A 22,660-nucleotide genomic window follows, 5' to 3' on the forward strand; every position below is an offset into this window, starting at 1 on the left:
TATATAGTACTGTACTATAGTACATTTCATATTAATACTAATACTAACACAATATTAATATACTTTATGGTATACTCAATAATAAATAATATATACAAAACGGTAAAATAAATAATTCTAAACAATATACTTGATAGTACACACTTAAATATAACAATACATAAAAAATAATATATAATAATATAATAAATAATACAATACGTTGCACGTTATACTTAGAATATACTAATATAGTATATTATATAGTAGTATACAGTATAATAGTATATTAATATAGCAATATATTTTAAGTATAACGTATATCGATTAATATACCTATATATAATAGCGCATTAAAATATATCTTAATCGAATTAGACAGAATTCGTGGCAATGGAGGCGTTAACCGAAAGTTCTGAGATTTAAAATTCCTACAAGGAAACGCTGTCTCATCAGCAACCACGAAGCGTGTGTTAATCGATACACGTTTCCTTGGCTTCTCTTAACCAAATGGAGTAAGAGATTGAGAGCCACTGAGACCGCTGGCAAATAAATAGATCACCGACGAAGCTCCTTCGATTGTCAATGCTCTTCAGAATTGGATGAAGAACGATAGCAGGAAGGAAGGAAGGAAGGGAGGAAGAGGTGAAGTAATGCATTACTGGCAAAGAAGAGGCGGAAAGAGGTGAAACGAGTATGGTAGACGACGCGATGTCAGGTCGGTTGGACGATGACGAACGCTCGCTATCAACTTCCTGCTAGAATTGATATAGATGCGCGGGCCCTCTGTTCCTACTACGTTAAACGCGACGAAAGGGTCGTTGATCCGGATAGTTCAGCAAGTTATCGCCGTTTTTTCCCAACGATCGACGCTGTGTTTCGCGTGGGAATTCCTGAAATGTCGGATCCGATGGAAACGCCGACGAGTTGTGAAAAAAAGGACGGAATTTTTCTGGCCAATTCGAGATCAATCGAAAGGCGAAACAGGGAGAGATTGATATCGTCGCGATGAAAATTGAGGAAAAACTGTCGAGTTGACGAACGCATTGCATCGTTTCTGGAATTTCGGGATTTCAGCTTTTGAAATTCCTCGAAACCTGTGTTAAATAATACATTTTATTTTTTTAAGTGTTCCTGACTTATTTTTCTCATCGAGATATAACATGTTATTTTCTTCCTGGAAAGTTATACACTTTCTAATAATCGATGAAAATTGAAGAAAAATTGTTCGGTTAAAGAACGTACTTACTGGATTTTTTAAGATTTTTCACAGTACAATGGAATAAATCGATTGTGGAGAACGTTAAGAATACAAGAATCTTGTAGTAACAGAGAAAATAATGGAAATAATGGATGCATAGAATGTAATGGAATGAATCGATTAACAAAAAAGCCCAAAAATATGTGCTCCGAGGAATCCAATAATATTGGAGTAACAGAGACAATAATAATAATAATACAACCGTGTTTTCCTTTCACTTTTCGGAGAATATAGCTTCTCATCGGTCAAACACGTAAATACAGGGGTCTATAAAATCCTTGGTGATAAATATAACTGGAGTGAATGAGCTTATTGATAACAGAAGATCACAGGATGTTCCTCTCTTGTAAAAGCAATCTCGTAATCTCTCATAACAACATAAACTCAAGCAGAAGAAAAACGTCGTTTCGGAGTACACTTGTGTTTTGAAACGAAATTACGCGTTTACACTGCAAGATAGAATTATACGTTCGATTTAATTTCTAGCGTTTTCAATGATTTATTGCTAGGACTATACTCTGAAAGTGAGTTTTGTATTACATGCTTGTGTGTATTATAGCTGGGCTACGAATTTTTATACATTTATTGCTGCAACTATTCATTCTTTTTCGTTCAACAACTCATCGCATACAAATTCGGAAAATATACACTACGAAATCAAGTACGTTTAGTACTATTTGTACGTGCAATTAACTGCCGTTATTTGCAGGTAGTTTTATGTTATAGTAATTTAAAGATGCAGCAATATATTCAAAACAAGGTACAATACGTAAATCGAGTTGCACAAAACAATTCATATCTACCTTTATTTATAAATCACACAAATCTCCATAAAACTAAATAAACTTACAATATTACCCAGCAGTATATCCTATACCGTATCCACGGTGTGCTTAGGCATAAAAATCCACTAACAACCTCCCACGTTATAATATACCCAAACCCATATCGAATTATCCCTAGAATCTCGACAGATCTGGAGAATGAATCCAATTTAATTTCATCCAGCATGTAATTACACAATTCTAATATTTTTTTTGACAGCGATCTGTTTACCAACAAGCAGCCGGCCATTTTCGAGCGCGCGGTACAGGGCGTAACCAAAGCCGCGTAAAACCTGTCCCTAGCCCTATAACCTATAACCTATAAAACCACATAAACCATTGTAACAAAATTCTTCAACGATGTTATCACTCACCCTCGGGATAGGCTTGTTTGCTTTGCACGAAGTCGATGAACATGTTGGTCACGTTGTACAGCTGGCCCATGCCCTTGGGGTTGAAATACGTGGTGGCGTTGTAGAGCAGCCCGGTCGTGTTCGTTCTCGTATAGTTGATACCCTGCGATGCCATGATCCCGTTTAGCTGCCGGTCCAGATCCTCGCTGATCACCCGCATCCGATTGGTCAGTGTCTCCTGGCAGTTAACTGGACACGGCACCAGAAGAACAGGGAGCAGACCGAAAACCGCGAATCCATAATGCACCACGGCACTCGGCCGAAAACCACCGAACAGTACGAGAAACATGACAGCGACTTGCGCCAAGGACGCGTCGCTACGAACTGATGCCTCGGCTCGTCTCGCAGGCACGCGGAACCGAACCATCCCCACTCTTCCGCCGCACTCGAGCCGAAGCAAAGCTTCGTACGTAGTTCGTGTCCGCTCGTTCCTATCGTTCAACGACCCGTGGCGTATTTTCTTTACCTTTTTTATATTTATGTACTCTCTTTATCGATGATTTCGTATTGTAATAATTGTAGTCTTGTGTAGTAATTTTTATATAATAAATATTTATAATGAATGTTTTGTAAGGAATATTTGATGTCTTTTTTCCTGTAATAAAAAGTTTCTTTTGACATGCCTGATCCATTTGTTCCTAGCTTTTACTGTTGACGCATCCTCGCGCATTCTTTTATATCCTTTATATATTTTTATCACCTACTTTTTATAGGTATACTATATAATATTTACTGTTTTACTTTTTCTGTAATAGGAGGTTAATGTTAATGTTGGTTCACTTGTGAACTTTTACTGTTCATTCTCGCGCATTTTCTATATCTTCTTTATACTTTTTTTCATCGGTAACTTTGTATCGCTTTCTGATTCTTTGTAATACTTCTTTTCAGATTTTACTGTTGAAAAGGAGTGTATGATGTTCCGCAAATTAATTTAGATTTGTAACCTACTTTGGCACTATTCTTATTGATATAATGTTGAATGGAATTTGAAGAATGCCATTCGAGTATTTTTAAATTCTGGAGCAACGTGATAGAGGTATTTTTACCGGTTATAAGGATTGATTTTCGCGGTCTCACGCGATTGGTGGAGGCTCGAGAGTCTGGAGAAAGGACCAATCGGAGAGCGTGACTTTTCCCACAAGTTTAAAACGCGCGTCCTTGTTCCTGAAGCGCGAAAGATTGTGTTTTAATTAATTGTGGTGTCACGGGCATGATAGAAGGATTGTTTTTCTGCGGTAATTACAAAGACAAAAGGAGGAGCAACGGCAAATTAACGTGAGAATCGTGACGAAAGATGCATGATGTTTCTTACGTCATTTAATTGACTTGATGCAACTTTCCAAGAGATCTTTACTTAAAAGAATCTTGTGTTGACACTGCACCGAAACATCTTGTTTATTTTCATCATCTTGTTCTTTAAAACTTGTAAATTTATATTGATAAATTTAATTAAATTAAATTGAGCAAAGTAAATTCATAATTAATATGAAATTAATTTCAAAAAATTTCTTTCACTTCATGAACCATTTTTTTCCATTCCAGTAATTTTAAATACATATTTTGCGTCGTAAAATAAATAAACATAATACAATTTTATAATTCTTGTCGACTAATTTAGTCTGAATTGATAACCAGAAAGATTCGATCTATTTTTCCATGTTTGTTAAGTTTGATAAATCTAATTAATTTGCCTTCGAATAATTTAACTCCTTGTATAATCGTTCGACAATCCACTTAAAAGATAAGCACCGCGAATTTGTTTCGTGCAGAAACTTTGATGAATCAAAACCAGTTGGCACAAAGTATTACGAAAAGTTATCATGGCAATTAAAGGCGTTCAATTTCGAGTTGCTGATAAGCATCGTTGACACGTTTATGATCTGTAGAGTTCATGTTTGGGATGAATATCGTTAGCCGATTATTACAACCACTTTGCTCGATAGATTCTAATCTTTAATATGATCGGTATACACTGCTGACCACAAATATTAGAACACATACTCTTCGCACTTTTATACTTTACACGTATTTTTCTAATAAATTTTATTTTATCTAATATTTCATACATAGTGCCAATAGAATGACACATTTATAATAAAATAACTAGAAAATGAAAGCAGTGAAAACTATTCAATTCGTAATACATACTGACAAGTGACCTAATACTTATTTATATCTGCCAGTATATGTAACCTATATTAAACCGGAATTTCACGTTCTGCATTTATCGAAAAAAAAAAAATTTTTCCATGAGATGTCGAAGAAGCAGAATGTTGGAAACGAGTGTAGCTGCAATTGGCTGTTTTCATTGGTGCCAATCCATACCAGTCTGGCCAAGCTTTCACGAAGAGATCCACTTTTGTGGACTAGTTTAATCGAACAACCAAAAAAGAGAAATAAAGAAAAGGGAAAGAAGTCGTGGAAAAGGTCACTCCCTGTAATTAAGAAGAAAGTCTCGCGGAATTGGCAAATCGAGTCCGGTAACAACTGCTTTTAAGCAAGCCATTTGTCGCGTGAAACGATTGCTGGAAATGTTATTTCAATTTTTATGCAGACTTTTTTATTGCTACCGAGTATAAAGCGTGACATTTTATTGCATATCGTAACGGTGTTGCAATAAAGCACCGCGCGAACGATTGAAACGAGTCGCGTCGGACGAACTGGTTTGGCCAAACTCCGAGTTTCTATCATTCCTCATCATCGAGCCCGGTTAACACGTAGTAAACCGCAGAAACAGCGGATCCAGGTCGTGACATCGAAAACTGTATTTCGATCGGCTGTTGCCTCTGCTCTCTGATGACCTGAAAACCACCGCCTAGCGATCACTTAGATCGAGCATCTGTTTTTCCGCAATATACGACCAGAATCGCCATTTATTCTTGGAAGTGGAAAAAAAATTGTATGACGATGAGGATATATTCTTTTGTTTTACGAGCTCTACGATTTGTTTTATTCAATCTTAGAATCTTCAATTTTGTGGGAACTTGAATTTAGAATATTTAATTTTATACAATTAGAATATAGAATTTTTAACTTTATGGGAACTGCAATTCAGAATATTTAATTTTATAAGAATTGAAATAAAAAATTTTTAATTTTATGGGAATCAAAGTTTAGAATATTTACTATATCAGTTTATTACGGAAACTGAAGTTTAAAATACTAAGAATATTTAGTTTCGAATTAATCGTTAGAATATTTTATTTCATATTTCAGAATGAAAAATTCTGAATTTTATAAAAATTAGAATTCTTCCATGCAACGTACCAATCTATTCTTTTCGAAGAAAACATCTCGATTGTTGATATTAATATTATAAACCCATTAATTCTTTCGTTAACAGTTACTTCAGGAATCTGCAATATTTTATATCGGTGCACGTTGTGAAATTAGAAAATATTGATTTTTTGTTGCCCCATCGACGAAGGAAATTCCAACTTTGCACTCCGCTAAGATTCAGTAAAAGTATGGAATGTATCTTCCAGAAAGGTTTATAATTTATAGCAGTGAGTACCAGACTGTTCAAAGTAAGAACTTTCCAAGCGGGGCTTACAAGTTGAATAGCCATTGAGGCAGCCTTCGACGTTTCATTTAATGGCATGTTAAAGACCGAATTTTCTTCGAGATGCGAAACACCGGCTCTACTCTTCGGGAGTAACGTAGCTAGTGAGCTTTATTTGCCGCCAGTTTCTTGAAACTTCTATCTCTAACGAACAACTATGAAATTCTTTCAGATCTGCAAAAAGCTTCAATTAAATTAAATTTTATACTAAATTTCCGATTTGTACTTAAATATGCAATAGATGGCTGGTGAATCTACTCCTGTAATACATGAATGATTGAAATTAAGACACGATGATAACAAATGTAAAATGGATTTTGATTATCAAATTGTGATTTAATCGGACGATTTAATTTTACTTTTAATAACGTCAAATTTGCAGATGACTCCTTGTTAGAAACATTTTCAATATCTAAAATCGTACAAGAACAAAGTCATTCAATTACCTAAAGAACGCTGTTATTCCATCGATATGCGCGACTATTAGTTCTCGTAATCGAGATTCTACCATGTATGGAATTGTTAAAAGCACTTTCGTGTTTCCATTCATATAGAAACTAGAAGGTTTAAAATCCACTATTTTAACGAGTTTCGTAGTTCCAACGGCGATTTATTCGAACTGAACTTTCGTCAAAATCACTCGCCACTTTGGACTAATATAAAAATAAAAAAAAAAAGAGAGAGAGAAAGTGAAATCCATCGTTCTAGCGGCTATCGATTCGGATTAAAGAAAAATACGTTTTAACGAAATTGTTTGCATACTTTAACGAATATATGAAAAACCAAAGATCTGAAATCCACTGTGTTTAGCCGTACCATTGATCGATCGATGTTCAATTTCCAATGACTGTCATAATTGAACGTGGAGAAAAATAACGTTTTGATCGAATTTAATAATCATCATCTACAATTTAAGCGTGTTTTACAATCGAAAAGAAGAAGACGAATGTAGGCTAATTCGATTCGCTTATTAAATCGACGCTGATCAAGTACCATAATTTCATAATACTATACCGGTGTTAATTGAGAAACGACGGCGGTGTCGACCGATACTATTCGAAGAGAATGCTTCGTTACTCTAAAGAACGGTTCGTTAGGATGAAACATAGGGAGGTTGCTAAAGGTGTAATTAAAATTACTGGTGTAGAGAGGCGGCATATGAAATGCAGTGACACGGGAACTGCATCTGAAAATAGTCCGGAGTAGTTCCAGGCGGCGCATTGAGACGGTTTAAAATTGGCATAAAACTAGGCTACACATTCCATCCGACCCTTGAGAAACGTTCTAAGCGCATGCAATCATTGTGCAATACTCCCTCGTCGTGTGTATTATTCCTCTATATAAATAACGCGCGTCTCGCACGACTATCAACGTCTAATGATCATTAACCCATTAAGGATAAACAGTGTAGTAATCTAAATTAAAAGATAAAACTATCGTCGTTTCATCAAGATACAAAAAATATGTTAGAATAATAAATATTACAGAATAATATTACACAAGCCCGCCATAAATTATAGACACGAAATGAACTTCTATAATTCAAAGAAAAAAGCTAGTTCATCATAGTGCTGCAAAGCAGTCCAATTTCGTCAAACTGTATAAAATTGTAAGATCTATAGAGAGATGAATTAATATCGTAACAAACGGATAAGATACAACATTTTTAAGTGGAAGAGGAGATAATAGCAAGAAAGTTTTTCTGCAAATTTATAGAATATTTTTGAGGATCCACAATTTTACAACTTTCTTATTGGAATTGACTAAAATACGAAATTACAAATGAAATGTTGATCCTCAATGGATTGAATGCCGGCACTTACGAGCTAAATTAAAAGTCATCGATCATTTCACTCAGTGAAGATCATTCTAAAAGAACAATAAATACTAACGTTGCGAACGATCTACGTCTAGAATTAAATTAATTACACGTTATCTAATTCGCGAGGACTACGCAGTGGCGAACCAAGTAGAACGGCCGTTCAGCGAATGTAAAAATGAAGATAGGAAGAGGACTTATTGTTACACGGCGTAATTTCTCAGCTTCATAGGTTTTGGTAGTTCCTTGGCAGCGCTGGTTTTGTCTGATGGGATTTTTGGCATCTCCAGAGCTGACGGTAGGCTGGTGTCCTCATGTGGGTTCAGCCAATGACTCATTCTGAAATCACGAAAAAAATGTAAATCGTGTTCTTCTAATTTTATGAGGCAACGCTTTGATGAATCGTTGAATTACGTCGAAGAGGAGCTTCGTTCGTATTTCACAAAATCTTCAAAATTCCAAGAAATTCTGGACTGTAATTTTGAACGAAGTATTATAAAGATAAGAGGGATTATAAAGATTCAATTACGTTCTAATACTCCGTACTATTCTATCGATCACCTGGATGCATCGAGAAGAGATCTTGTTCATATGACGGAATATCTGAAAAATTGGTAAGAAATTCGAACTGCAATTTCGAAACCCATTCGATGATCCAAGAACGAAACGTTTCCGAGGTACGAAAGATTGAAACTGTGTTACTTTGCTCTATCAAAAAAGGGACGCGGAAACGAGGAAACCTTGTAAAATCACGCGCAAGCACCTACAATAAACATTCGTTATCTTCTGTCCACACCGATTAAGATAAGAATCCTATGAAGCGGTGACAATAGAGAGAATTTTGCGAGTATTTTGTTTATTGCAAATAGCCGTTATCGTAGTAGGACAACATGCGCAATGACAATAAAGTATGTTATAAAATAAAAATACCTGTAGTTTGGCGGAATTTCAGTTTCTTCTGAGAAAGCATCGCCGAGACCGTAATCTACATCATCGCTTGTTATGCTATCGGACGATTCATTTCTCGCCTGACTCATTGTCTTGACGTCTGTATTGTTCCCACTTCCATCGATAAGCTGGTTCCTCACGGAAGCCACGATAAGAGTATCATCGATCGACACATCGTCGTTCGTTGATTTATGTCTCTGTTCAGCGTTATACGCTGGCTGATCCTCGATCTTATCTGGATATCGATGTAGCACGTTCTTCTCGTAATAATACTGCCCAGGCTTTTTCGCTATGTCGTTGGCTATTTGGGTAGTCAACGGTCTTGGAATTTCACTGGTAACTCGATTCTCGAGTCTGTCGACCTCATTTCCGCTTTGACTCGCCGTGAGGATCGTCACGCTGTGAATTTTCGACGGTTTAGCTTGCACATTCTGATAAGAGTTCTCGGGTTTACTCGTCTGATAATCGCTAATCTGCTGCGCTGGTCTGTAAACAGGAGTCGAGTGAGCCGCTATATCATAATCGTTCTGACTACCAGGCCAACTACTGAATTCTTTATTATATTCGTTATTCGAAATTGGTCTTGCAGAGGAACTTAAGTAGAAAGCGTTAGGGTGAACGGTGGTTCCTTTGTCGTTTAAGCTTGCGGTAGGTCTTCCAGGGAAATCAATTTGATAATTTGATCCATAACTACTCTGTATTGGCTTTTTATTTGATTCTTGATAAGGACTATAGTACGGATCATTTATTACGGTCTCCTCAGTCTTCTTATCAGAAGAGACGGTAGACCACGTGGTATACCTATTTTCGGAATCTTTTACGTAATCATGTTGGCTATTTGCAGGTTTGATGTTCGTATCTTCAGAATCTTTTAGATAACTCTGTTGGTGGTTCGAAGTTTGTGCATAGCTCTGTAAATGACCAGAATCTGTTTGATCGACCAAAACCACAGGCTTATATTGCAATTTCTGCCAAATATTGATTCCATGTCCTTGATTATTGTGCTCTGGCGAATCATAAACAGGCTTGGCCAATGGTTGACTCTGATACTGTGAATTAGGCCACGAATTCAGTTCAGGTCCATGATTATGTGGCTTATAATTAGCAACATATGCGTCCACATCTTGAGGTCTCTGAGTAGAACTGTAAACTGGTTTGGACGATGGTTGACTCTGATACTGTGAATTAGGCCACGAATTCAATTCAGATCCATGATCATGTGGCTTATAATTAGCAATATATGCGTCCACATCTTGAGGTCTCTGAGTAGAACTGTAAACTGGTTTGGACGATGGTTGACTCTGATACTGTGAATTAGGCCACGAGCTTGGTTTAGATCCATGGTCCTGAGGTTTATAATTTGTAACATAAGCGCCTACATCTTGAGAAGGTCTCTGAGTAGAACTAAAAAAAGGTTTGGACGATGGTTGGCTCTGATACTGTGAATTAGGCCATGAGCTTGGTTTAGATCCATGGTCCTGAGGCTTATAATTTGTAATATAAGCGTCCACATCTTGAGAAGGTTTCTGAGTAGTCAATTTTTGCAAGTTGGTATAATAAGTGTACAAAGTTGGCCTTGGACTGGTTCCAGGGAAACTATCAAACACAACATCGCTAGAGTAGTTAGGTCTATATCCTTGGCTCAAAGGATTAGGATTATTGGGATCATTGAAAGCATATGGAACATAAGAGTAAGGAGGATCTCCTAGAGGATGCGCTATTATCACAGGTTTTTCTGGACGATAAGTTGGAGGCATAGATCCTTTAGAAACTGGTCTCTGTTGTGTCTTTTGGACCAACGAGGGATTCACTTTTATACTGGACCCATAGATAGCATCATTCACAAAGACAGGTGAATTAATTGCATTATTTTGTACAACTATGGTTAGATTATCTACAGGACCAAAAGGCTTCTTCACGACAATCCTGTTCTGCTGTTCAACGCTTGTTTTTGCAGGGTTTAAGTTATGAGAATATAAATCTGTAGATTTTGAAGTGGTTGTACTGACTGAAGCGTACTTCTTTATTTTATCAATGATACCTTCTCTTCTAAATTTTGGACCTCTCTCTACCCATGATTCTAAATTCAATTGTCCAATAATAGAATCGTTGCAAGGCCTACGTTGATTCTTCAAAGTATCCTGTGTCAAGAACACAAATGGTTGTATAGTTTCTATATTATCCATAGTTGAGCAAAGAACTTGAGCTAGAGTGACTCTCCTGATTTGTTGGAGCTGTCCAGGTGTGAAACTGCTTTCCTGCTGAGAATTCTCATACCAGAATCTGTCTCCTCTACGTATATTATTAAACTGCTGGCCAATTATACAAGCAAACGTGGGTCCAACTAAACCGCTCTTCACTGATTTCTCTGCAAGTCCTCCACTGAATAAATCAATATCTTCGACAGACGAGTAGACTAATTTGAATCTTCTAGCTGTGGATGGTGGCATAACTCTCTCTAAATCGTCAAAGTTTTTTATCGGCGATAGAGCACAAGGCTCTCGCCATCGTACGTATGGGGGAATTCCATGATCTCTGCCTCGTTGGATGTTGATCGAAGCTAGATCCATTCCAAAGGGGAATCTTGGAGTTTGAAATAGATGGTTGGTTAATTCTTCGCTTATGTGTTCGTCTCTTCTTTGAGCGTTTTGATTGATCAAACCAAGAAGAAGACGATCCACTGAGCCGGCTGTTTCCAGGTTTGCTGGATTCATGAACTCGTTGTGGATGGAAACATCTACAAATTGAAGAAATTATGAAACTTTTGGTACTTTATGTTGTATCGTGATTTTCTAGCATTCTGATGTAGCAATCTTTATATTTTAATTAGGAAATTCCTTGTACATTGTATTTCTAGATAGAAGATTTTCCAAGATAGAATACTAACTGTTGAAAATTGGCTGATGATCGCTGTTAAATCGGACGAAGCTCTGTTGAACCAGAGAGTGACCAAAGCGATAAGCAGCCGTAGAAAACGCATTTGCGATAGTTGGTTTCACTGTTGGGTCGTAACCTTCGTAATAGCCTTTCTTTAAGAGTTCGAGGTCGAATATTTTCATCACGTCTTGACCTGGAATGTTTCGATCTCCGTTACCTCCATCTCTACATCCTTTCTCAACTATGCTCAATTCTGATATCCGATAATAACTAACCGATCAAGTTCCTCATATTCGAAAATAGCCGATTAACTTTGAAATTATTAAACGATAAATAGGACATTTTAATCATGAAGGATATCCTCGTCACAGTTATCATTGGGACGAGTTCTCTTATGGATTTATTATTTGACGATGTATAAATAACATTTGGAAATTTTCTTCGAAAATAACAAAACTACATTTCGATGTTAATTCTTGGCGGAACTAGCCAATCGTCGTAGTGTTATAGGTATCAGAAGAACCAGAATCGTTCGAGTAATTCGATTTCCATTTGAAGGTTCAATTTACCAAGAACAATAGGCAGGAATTCTCTGTAGGTAATGTGCTGGACAATGGACGCGACGATTCTCCGGGATTCTTGAAATAGTTTCTCGTCGCTCCAATGAGCATTCAACGCGGCAAGTTTCGTCGCGATTCTATTGTGAAGCCTCAAAAACGCTACGTGAAGAGACGTGAGGGCAGGTTGTTCGCCGAGACGACCATCGCCAGCTTTGAAGCAATTCGTGGATAATGATCCGCGTCTACAGAGATCGGAATCGAGTTTAGGCAGCACCGGTCTCTGCGACTGAATCCTCCCATATTGCAACAAACCTGTGAACATAATATTATATATAAAAATATTACATATTAATTGAAGTTAAAAAATTTATTCTTATTCGGTATTTTTAAAATCGACATAAATAAAAATTTTCAAAAACAACGGGATGAAATTATTTTCTACGAATTCTAATTGAACAAACATAATATTAGACTTATTCTGATCTTTTTCAAAGTTTTAATTCACTTTTGTTCCTTAATTAAAAAAAAAAAAAAAAAAAAAGAAAAAAGGGCGAGAAAAATTGTACGTGTGAATTTAAGGAAACGAATTATTAAATTAATGAAAGTCCGTAATTAAAAATACGCAACACTGGTCCTCTTTTAAAATTTTAATTCGCTTTGGATGTCTTAAATCTCTTCCAAATTTTATCATGTAAGATATAAAAGCAAAATATATATATATGTCGGGGATGAAAGGATATCGGGACCTTTCTTTTGGAATGTTTGGGAAGGTCCCCAATACTTTAGTCCAGACCTTTTATTACAGCTGTACTTAAATAATAAAACTGAGAAATAGTTGTTTATGATTTAATCCGAGTATGGGTGTCCGAGGTTTATGACAGTGGGCTTGGGCTCAAAGTGTCATAACGGGTGGCTGAAGGTAGCCACGGTCACGGGAAGGTCGTGTACCTAACAGAGGTATGGAGTAATTAAATAGCTCTCCTTAAAAACAAAGATTGACCCGTGGGGTACAGAGGGGTACGAAGAGGAGCATATAAGGGCAATTTCACTTGGACAAGTACGTTGAGACACACCCGAATCTTGGATCAGTAAGTTGAGTTCGACTTAGACTGTGGCAGAAATCGCATTCGTCATCCCGTTGACCGTGGATTCGTTATCGAACCTAAATTCATTGTCATCAACATCTCGATTATCTAATCGCCGCTATTACTTGTTAAACTCTGTAATAATTATATTTGAATCAGTAAAATATCACCTATAGTACATAACAACGATGACCAATTCACGTGAAGATTCATTATATGCCCCTAACCCCAATGATAACCCGACATATATAAAGTATCGTCCTTGAATGAATTTTTAGATAAATTAAATTTATAATAAAGTCTCACCATTCCGAAATAATCGTAAGGAATCTGTTTGAAAGGCGCTGTTGCTGTATATCACAGAAGCATCTAGATAACTTGTCACCTGTGATAATTGCTCTCTGGGTCCAAATTCACAATCTTCTTTCGGTGCTGAGCCGCTTCGAACGAACTCTAAACATTTAACACCCAAAGGACCGAAGAAACTATCGTGTACGCTTACTGATATTGGCAAACATTCTGGATGCTGTGGAGATATATTTTACTCTTAGAAAAGTCAATTAATGAGTGGTGGAGGATCCAGTTATAAGTGCAATTATGTACCATGAATTCCGGTGGTTGGAAACCGGATCCGAATTTCAGACAACATTGTGGTATAGAGCCATTAAATCCTCTGCCTTGCCCGGTGGCTAAAGGGAGCACATGAGATGAGAAAATTTCTGTCTTGATGGTTCCAATATAGTTTAGTAATTCTGACTAGGAAAATTGAATACTAAATTTATGGAAATTTATAATTACGTTTCAATTGACAGAGTTCTAATTTCCTTCTGAATGTTAGTTGATTATCGTTCTTTGATTTAAATAAATTTTCAAATTAATTTCCTAAAATGATAAAGAAAGTCACATTGGAAAAATGGAACGTTAAATTTATGTACTTGGTTTCCTCCCAAGTTTCAAGTCGCTATCATTCTTTGATTTTCACGAATTTTATTTTTTAAAGAAGATATTTCACGCGTTAAGGAATAATTCGGATTGAAAAAATCAAACATTCAACTTGTGGAAACGTAATTATAATTAATCGTACGGAACTATCATTTTCAAAAATTGCTGAAAATTTCCACCTGTTAAATCATGATCGACAAACTGTCCCCACTGCATGAGCATGTGAGTAACAGCTTCCAAGGGGACATCTTTGTCCTCGTGAATCACAGTGGTCACTAGTCTTGCGCTAGGAAGTGGTCTTCCTGTCACCGATTTCCTTATACTCTGAATGCCATCATCGTAAACCGAAGGCAGGAACCTGACGAACATCCATCAAATTCATTATCTTTCTCTAGTCAAATTAATCCTGAAGCTTAGATTATTCGTTCAATTAAAATCACTGCATTTATATACCACAGACAAACACGATATTCGCAGAGCCATTTTCCTTCATTTCCTAATTTTTGTACTAGTTTACAGCTAAAAGAGCATATCGCTAATTGCGAAGAAGATGCAACTCTTTTAGAAATAGTTGATAAACTTATGAAATTTAGTGACAAACCAATAGCATCTTCGAAAGTGACAAACATCAAGTAAGAAGAGAGAAATTAATATAAATTACTAATGAATATAATAAAAAATACCAAACAATTTCGTATAATAATATATAATCTGTACAATGATATATCTGTACAAATATATAATAATCTGTACATATGATGAATGATATAATTGACAATTTTATATTATTTTGTATTAGATATAGATATAAGATTGTCAATAGTATACACACTATACATATATTTCAAATAGCAATATAACAAAAGAAGTAGGAATGTAGTACATTATATATTTCATATTTTATAGAAGAGCAACCCTAAAATACAACGATATAAAATAGATTGATACAGTAATGTATAATAGCCAATGAATTCTACATCATTGTATTTTAGGATTGCTCGTCTATAAAACACGAAAGGATATAATTTATAACGTTCCTACTTCTTTCTACTACCATTACTCCCGTGATTTTCATTTAGCGAATTACCTTTGCATAGTGGACATGGCGGAGCCCCACCATAGATGCTGCAAGTTATTGCAGCTTCCATCAGACGTTCTGTATCTCAAACTGGCCGCCGGACAGTTGGGAACTCCTCTGTTTGGGCAGCCACGTTGAAGTGGATTGCTTTGACTGCGACGAGACAGAAGCGAGTCTGCCGGAGTATTTGGGAATCTTGAGCAAACGAATCGTCGAAATTTCGAGATTAAATAAGAGTGCAAAGTTGCGGAAGGCAAGATGTAAAAGACGGTATTCTTACTTTCTCCTGAACAACGTGGTGCCCTGAAGAACCGCGTATCCGTACTTGGCGAGAAACCTTGCTTCTTCTGTTTGTTCGTTAAAAACTGCCACGTGCCTCGCAGGATTGTCGGAGTCCAGGTAAAGACCTGTTCAAGTTGTATTTAAAGATCAATTTTATACCTTGTAATTAGGCAATTAGATGTTGTCGATCGTTGTTTGTATAGTTTGTGGGTTTGATTTGTGTTTATATTGCGATTTTATTGGAACTGACGCTTATACAGCATGTTTCAGTTTTCCTGCAAATTTTTTCGAGATAGATAGTTCATGGGCATAGATGAAGAAATTGTGAGAATCGTATGAGAAACATAAGAGTAAATATGAAAATAGAGTTTAGAATATTTTGCAACGACCTCTATTATTTAAATTAATAATTGTATTTTAATTAATATACAGAGGTTGGACAAATAATGGAGACACATCTTATATGTCATATACTTATACATAACATATGTCGTATAAAGGGATATATACATACATATACATGATAAAAACATATAAGAGTTGTTTCCACTATTTTGTGCAACTGTATATTGAAAATATTATTTTATAAATAACTGCATATTATATATATAATAAAATGCATCTAACTAAAACAATATATATATTATGTAAATAATATTGTATATATATATTAACCGTATATTGTATATATATAATAAAATGCATATAACTAAAACTTTCAGTAATAATTAATATTCAACTCAATAATTTTCAATTTCTTTCTAACAATATTTAATATCAACAATTCGTCCAATTATCTTTAACATCCCTAATTTCCATAAGTTCCATGAATAAACTATCTCTCTTGCACCTTCGAAAAATCTTCCCAATCATTCTCCAATCTTTTTAAAATCTCGTGTAAGAATTATGCCATTTCAAATGGAAAAGCGATTGTTCAAGAACTATGAAAAATCTTACCCATCGAATAAAGCTTCGGTTCCTTAACAGTATACAAATCCTTCATGGCATCGAGCCCAAAATTAGCCGCCTCCAACAAGTCGTCCTCGTCGGGCTCAGTTTTCCTTTTATATCCAGCGTCATAGTTATTTCTTTCTATCTTGACTACGTCATCCATTCTATTATCCTGCACGGTTGTCCCCAATGAAACTCCTCCCTCGGGATTTCTCTGCGAATACTTTTCCTCGTCCTCTTCTCTCTCTGACAGCTGCGAATTCCTCTCTCGGTCTCGCTCTTCCAGCTTCGAAAATCGATCCTCGTCGCTCGTACTATCAGTTACGTTTCTCTCAAGACTCGCAGGAACTTCTTGATCGAACGAATCGGCAGATTGTTCCACTCCTTGAAATAATTCTCGCACGTAGAGCAAAATCTGTTCGTATTGACTCAGATTCTCGGGAATAAATAAAGTTTCTATCGCCTCGGAATTATCATCGTCTTGATTGGATCGGTCGTCGAACGTGGATTCGTTTGTTGGTCGAAGAGTCGAAGATACTTTCGCGGAAGACGATCGCAGAGTCTCATGGTTCGTCGCTGACTTCGACAAACCGGAGGAAAGAAGGACGAGGAGGACGCTGGAAAATAAAATTCAATTGAAATTCGACTCCTGAATGATATTCGAAGGATCATTTGCTTCGTGGTATTACAACTTTTTAAGATCTTGTTAGCACCGTGTACAAAATGTCCTGGTTCTGCGATAGTAAAATTGCGATGCAATGAGGACACGTGTATACAGGTTACAAGAGATCTATCGCAAACGTATACTTAGTGGAAAGTTAGTATGCAGCATGAATAATCCTAGCCTTATACAGTAACTTCAAATCTATGCTGCAGCGAATTTCCGCGAAAAGTACATGAAAAGTCTTTAATTGTACTAAGATACAAAATATAATATATAGGTATATTTACAGTATATACATATAAACTGCATAATTGAAGATGTGTCGCAGACAACATTGCAAGTACGAAATATCAAATTTTTAAAGATAGAGAAGAAGCTTCTGTGACTTAAAATTATTTTCAAAATTTCATTTGCCTTGATTATTATACGATCTTAAGCGTACGATAATGCGAATTCGTCACGAAATTTTCTATCTTCTATTTCAATCTATTCTCCCATCTAATCCTACTTTAGTCTATCCCAAACTATCTACTATCCTTCTTTTTACTAAATACAATGAAAATTCCGAGAAAACTAAATGTGCCATTTACCTATTTATTCGCAAAGGCTGTTAATGGCAATCCTGTTTGTCTCTAAATAACTCGTATAAAAAATATATTTTTTCAACATGTTCTTTTTACTTTTATCACAAAGGTATATTTTAGAACGTTCCCGAGTAGGAATTGTGATAAAATCGATGATATTCAACGTGCATGTGTTCGAGCATATCTATCGCTTAATGACACTTACATTGTCTTACGCGGATGAGCGATGTTGGACATACCGGTGGTTATCACCTTTTAACACTATTAGTAATTATTTACAAACGGAGACAGCTTTTAAATTCTGTACTACAGTGTTCCCATTAGCATGTAGGACATTACACGATAAAGGAAACAACGTTTAAACATTTATCCGCTTACAATGTTGTCTACAGGAAATCTTCAATTACTGATTTAATTAACGGATGAACTTCAAAATATTCAGAATTAGATTTGACATGTATCTGTCGCATCAATCTCACGATTAGCCTACCGAGGGTTGAACATACAATTAGTGCCAAAGATGGTCTCATTACATATTCTGACTTATTAGCACAGTACACAATTGTCTGTGCTTCGTGCATGCTTCCCATAATTATCTCGTATAAATTTAGCAAATTTTAGCAACATAACCACAATATACGTGTCTCGCGAGATTTCAAAATGTTTCACACTTAGTGGAAAATGTTTCACACAGTTTGGACACGGAAAGTTAGTAAAAGTGTCCAAGTACTTTCGCGAACCGCTGAAAATCTTTTTCATCCTTTCGGTAATCTCCGAACGGAGATTCACTAGGCGAGATTAGAAACTTTTACGCGAAAATAAAGAAGCTTCCATATGAATATATTTCGTCCTTTTATCTACGATCTCCCATTGCAATTGCCGCGAAACGTTTCACGACGACGTGATGTTCAGTTTCGCATTTTCTCGGCCGTGACATTAACTTTCTCACGGGATAAATCGCACAAAAGAGCAGAACGTGAATGGTTGTGTTTCTGGCACGCGTTTGAATGCCGTTCGTTGCAGCACGTGCAGCCACCGCATTTGCATTCCATCGCGTTAGCCGCATTTAATTGCACCGATCGCGGTAGACCGATCGACTCCCGATCGACGATACCGGTTGTCCGTTCTGTTCTAAACGGCCTCGTCATTCTCGTCACGGTGAAATCGAACTGGATCATCGATCACCGATGCGTACGTACGCATTCGTAATATGCAAATAACCGTTAGCAGAATTTTTCTAGTCAATTACTCGGCGAGAATACGAGTGAATACAGAGTGGTAAACAAGCGAGAAACGAACTTTCTTCGTGGACGAGCAGAGATTTTTCTGTGTGTTGAATACCTTGGCGAGTTTGTAACTTCGCTGTTTGTTTGATAGTCGATGGCATCGATGGAATCGAAAGTGACGATTTGATTTTGCAACATGAAGATTTTATCGGAGTTGGATCTATCTACCTTATTAGAGTTCAATGTAAAGATTGATATTTGATATTACAAAAATCATACTAATCTTCTACTTGTTGATTGTAATGCTAATACGATGACTGCAATGCATAAAGCCGATAGTATGTAATCATGGTTTAAACGAAATATCTATTTAACTAAATTATAATGAAAATTATAGTAAATGCGACGAAAATGAAGTATTTACGTTTAGAGGAGGGAAATGTAAAAAGTATTCCCGAACGGTTGAGATGAAAATAAAATATATCTGTGTTTATGAATAAAAAGGAAATTAGAAAGTGGAGGATAATCAACGTTAGACGATGAGGAGAGTATTGAGCAACTAGGGCGTAAAACTTAGAACTGGAAATGACGGAAGTATACGACAAGATGTAATCGACGCTAAAGTATAAGAACTACTGAATAAGTAGTACGTAGTATTGATGAGAATTAATTCAATGGCGAATAACGACGAGGCGAAATTCCAGGTACTATGACCAAGTAACACAAATCTTTATTTGGAATGCGGAGAGATGTAACGGGACCACAGATTGTAAGATGCTGGAGAACATAAAATCATAACACGTTTTCCTTGCTCACTGGATATAGAAAGGATGTACAGAAAAGTTGTTAAATTAACAGAGATAAGAAACGTAGACGTTTAAATGGGAAATACACCACAGAATTTTAGCAAAAGATTATAAACGAAATATCTCTAGGATGAGAAAATTAAGATACCAAATTAGTTGCAAGGGAATGAAAATATAAAAATACCGTCAGATCCTAATTAGGAAAGCAACGATTCTAAAAATCCACTTAGTCCTTTTACTACCTTATTACGTTGCTGTAATGGACCATCAATTAGTTGAATGACGGGCGTACATATTTGTTTCAAATTACTCCTAATTATAAGTATTACGTTTTATTTAGAAAAATACTCTGAAAATATACTACAACGATACTTCTTTACAAACCAAAAAACAGTGGTTCGTAAACGGAATTATCTACACAACTATGAATTAACGAGGTACAAAAGTACAGAAACTCACAAAGTGGAAGGACGAATATCAAGAATTAACTAAACAATGTCAGTTAATCAGATCGAAAATTTTAAATATTCAGACAAAAACTGAAAAACTCTAAAAGTGGAAGGATACATATAAAGAAGATTTAAGACTAGCCATAGAATGATTTAGAAATATTGAGACAGACTGAGATCCAGAAATTGACAGAGTGAGAGAATTTATATTGAGAAGACTTAGAATTAACAAATTTGCTGAACGATTAATCGATTAACGAGACTGGAAGATTCAGATATCCAGATAAAAATCCAGAAACTCACAAAGCTGTAGGATGCATGTCAAGAAGAAGGATCCCTGTGAGGGTGCACTTCGACCTAGATCACGCTTCAACCCTTCCCTGTGGATCAAACAGGCGCGCAGGAGGTGTCCTTCGTGATACGTGGCCTTCTCGAGGACGGTTCACCAAGTACTAAGCCTCGTGGAGGCCGATCGACCGGCTTTTTACTCTTTTTACCCGATCGGCCGGTCGTGCACCTTTTTCTTGGATTTTTACTGTTACTCAGGCTGCCCTCCGGGCCTCACCTCTTTGATTTCGATCGAATGTTTCGCGATATACTGCCGGCAGATCGTGAATCCTCTCTCTCTCTCTCTTTCTCTCTCTCTCTCTCTCTCTCTCTCTCTCCTTCGCGTATTTACCACAACGATAGCTGTCCGAGTGGAAATGAAACGAAAAGAGAAAAGCATCGAATCCGACTCGGATTAACGCCTCGAGGAGACGTCGTGCCCGATTCCAGTTAGGACAGCCGTTTGCAGAGGAGATCGATACTATGGTAATTCGTGGCTCGTACTATATGCATGGTCTTTAATCTTTCTTCGCGATATGATTGGTTCTTTCGTACGTTCGATTGGCTGACAGGGAATTTTAATGAAGATTTGTCGGAACCAAGGCGAGATCGATAATAATTGATGAATGATGTTGAGCGGTGTTAGCGGGTGTTGGTGGTTGATCGATGGTAATGGAAGATGGGTTTTGTTAAGATAAGTAAGATTAAGGGTGGAGAGTCTGTGTTACTTTGTTGTTGTTTCTCAAATATTCTTTTTAACATCGCTCGAGGTTTCTGCTTTGCTCTTTCTAAGATGATAGGATCAGCGGATTATTTGAAATCTCTGCTTATCGTCGTTCTAGATATTATCTATCGTCTCGATAAACAATATTCTCTTGATCTTCTGAATCTTCACCTTTACGTTTCCTCCACCTTAATCGAAAACATATATACTTTATCTCGTTAAATAAACGGTTGATTTCTTATATTGAATTGTTCTTCGTGAATTAAAAATGTTTAGAAAATAGATTCATCACCGGAACCTCTATCTTTACGTTACTGCAATCTTGAATAAAAAAAATATGTTCTTTATCCCGTCAAATAAATGGTAGAAATAATATATTCGCTTTTTGTTCACGAAAAGCAATTTTCCATTAAGAAAATATTTTCTTCTTGTACAGCTGTCATATGCATATGTGTCAATATTAAATTTCCAGAACATAGTAACTAATCATGTTGAATGTGGCGTTTTCATGATTTTAATGCACTAAATATTATAAAATAATAATGAAAATGTTGATAGACCGAGTTGGAGTTCTTTTGAAAGTGAATGGATTACATGTAAAAAATTCGTCTAATGATTGATTTATATTATTGTTATTTTGAGAATTAAGTGATACGAACCTTATCAGTGCCTGGCGGCTTTCTCTTGAGCTTGCAAGCTGGCGATCGCCTTGCCAGAACCGTACAGCACCTTCGCGCGTACCTGTACTCTTCTTGTAGTTGTGCAAGAGCTTCCAGATCCGGAGGAGCCGCTTCCGGACCCGCCACCGGAAGTCGAGCTTAACTGCAGCGTGGTGCCTGCATAATTCGCACCCCTGCAACTCGTACAGCCCTCCGACATTCTGGCTTCCTGAATACCCGTTCGTGTTAAATGCGAATGTCTCTCCTGAACGAAAGTACACCTTACAATCGTTGCAATAGCCAACGAAACTCATCATTATATTAGAAATTGTATATAATTAATTTTAATAAAACTTGAAACAAACAAAGTTTATAGTTTTCATTCTCTAACCTTCCAATTTTTCATCTCAGAAAATTTTTTCGATATTCTGATTTTACATCGGTATAATTAATTTTAGGGAAATTTAAAATGAAAATTTGATAGCTTTAATTCTTAACCATTCGATTTTTCCATGTTGTAATTTCGTATACTTAATTTTAGGGAAAACTTGAAATACAATTTTATAACTTTAATTCTTAACTTTCTCAATTTTTCGATATTTTCATTTCTAATTAATTTCATTTTCTATTAATTTCCAGT

At 36.3% G+C, this 22,660-nt stretch overlaps 2 protein-coding genes across 7 annotated transcripts in view; both read right to left on the bottom strand.

The window, feature by feature from the left end:
* Window positions 1–2,859, bottom strand: part of LOC132913526 (prominin-like protein) — a 70,076-nt gene extending 67,217 nt beyond the window's left edge. For all 6 annotated transcript variants that reach the window (XR_009659402.1, XM_060971936.1, XM_060971933.1 and 3 more), the window contains exon 1: window positions 2,439–2,859. Coding sequence is in view for 5 of the 6 variants with exons in the window: in XM_060971936.1 (XP_060827919.1) it covers window positions 2,439–2,844 (406 nt within the window). In the remaining variant the exon portion in view is untranslated. The remainder of the gene's footprint in view (window positions 1–2,438) is intronic.
* Window positions 2,860–6,912: 4,053 nt separating this feature from the next.
* LOC132913149 (uncharacterized) lies at window positions 6,913–22,378 on the bottom strand. The gene is made up of 11 exons (XM_060971149.1): window positions 22,021–22,378; window positions 16,588–17,198; window positions 15,629–15,755; window positions 15,358–15,543; window positions 14,450–14,628; window positions 13,932–14,017; window positions 13,635–13,854; window positions 12,253–12,555; window positions 11,694–11,876; window positions 8,789–11,543; window positions 6,913–8,197 (listed from the first exon to the last, which is right to left on the bottom strand). Exons 1-11 carry the CDS (start codon window positions 22,335–22,337, stop codon window positions 8,062–8,064), a joined length of 5,103 nt encoding a protein of 1,700 aa, XP_060827132.1. The 5' UTR covers window positions 22,338–22,378; the 3' UTR covers window positions 6,913–8,061.
* Between the last annotated feature and the right edge of the window lie 282 nt (window positions 22,379–22,660).

This window comes from Bombus pascuorum, chromosome 13 (genome assembly GCF_905332965.1).
Source record: "Bombus pascuorum chromosome 13, iyBomPasc1.1, whole genome shotgun sequence".
Classification (NCBI taxonomy): domain Eukaryota; kingdom Metazoa; phylum Arthropoda; class Insecta; order Hymenoptera; family Apidae; genus Bombus; species Bombus pascuorum.

Excerpts from the sequence above, each read along its gene's own strand:
- LOC132913149 (XM_060971149.1), bottom strand. The coding sequence starts at position 22,337 with ATGATGAGTTTCGTTGGCTATTGCAACGATTGTAAGGTGTACTTTCGT. Across the intron at positions 14,018-14,449 it reads TGTCGATCATGATTTAACAG|CCACCGGGCAAGGCAGAGGA; the intron begins GTGGAAATTTTC and ends TGCTCCCTTTAG. Across the intron at positions 12,556-13,634 it reads CTTACGATTATTTCGGAATG|GTTTGTTGCAATATGGGAGG; the intron begins GTGAGACTTTAT and ends TTATGTTCACAG.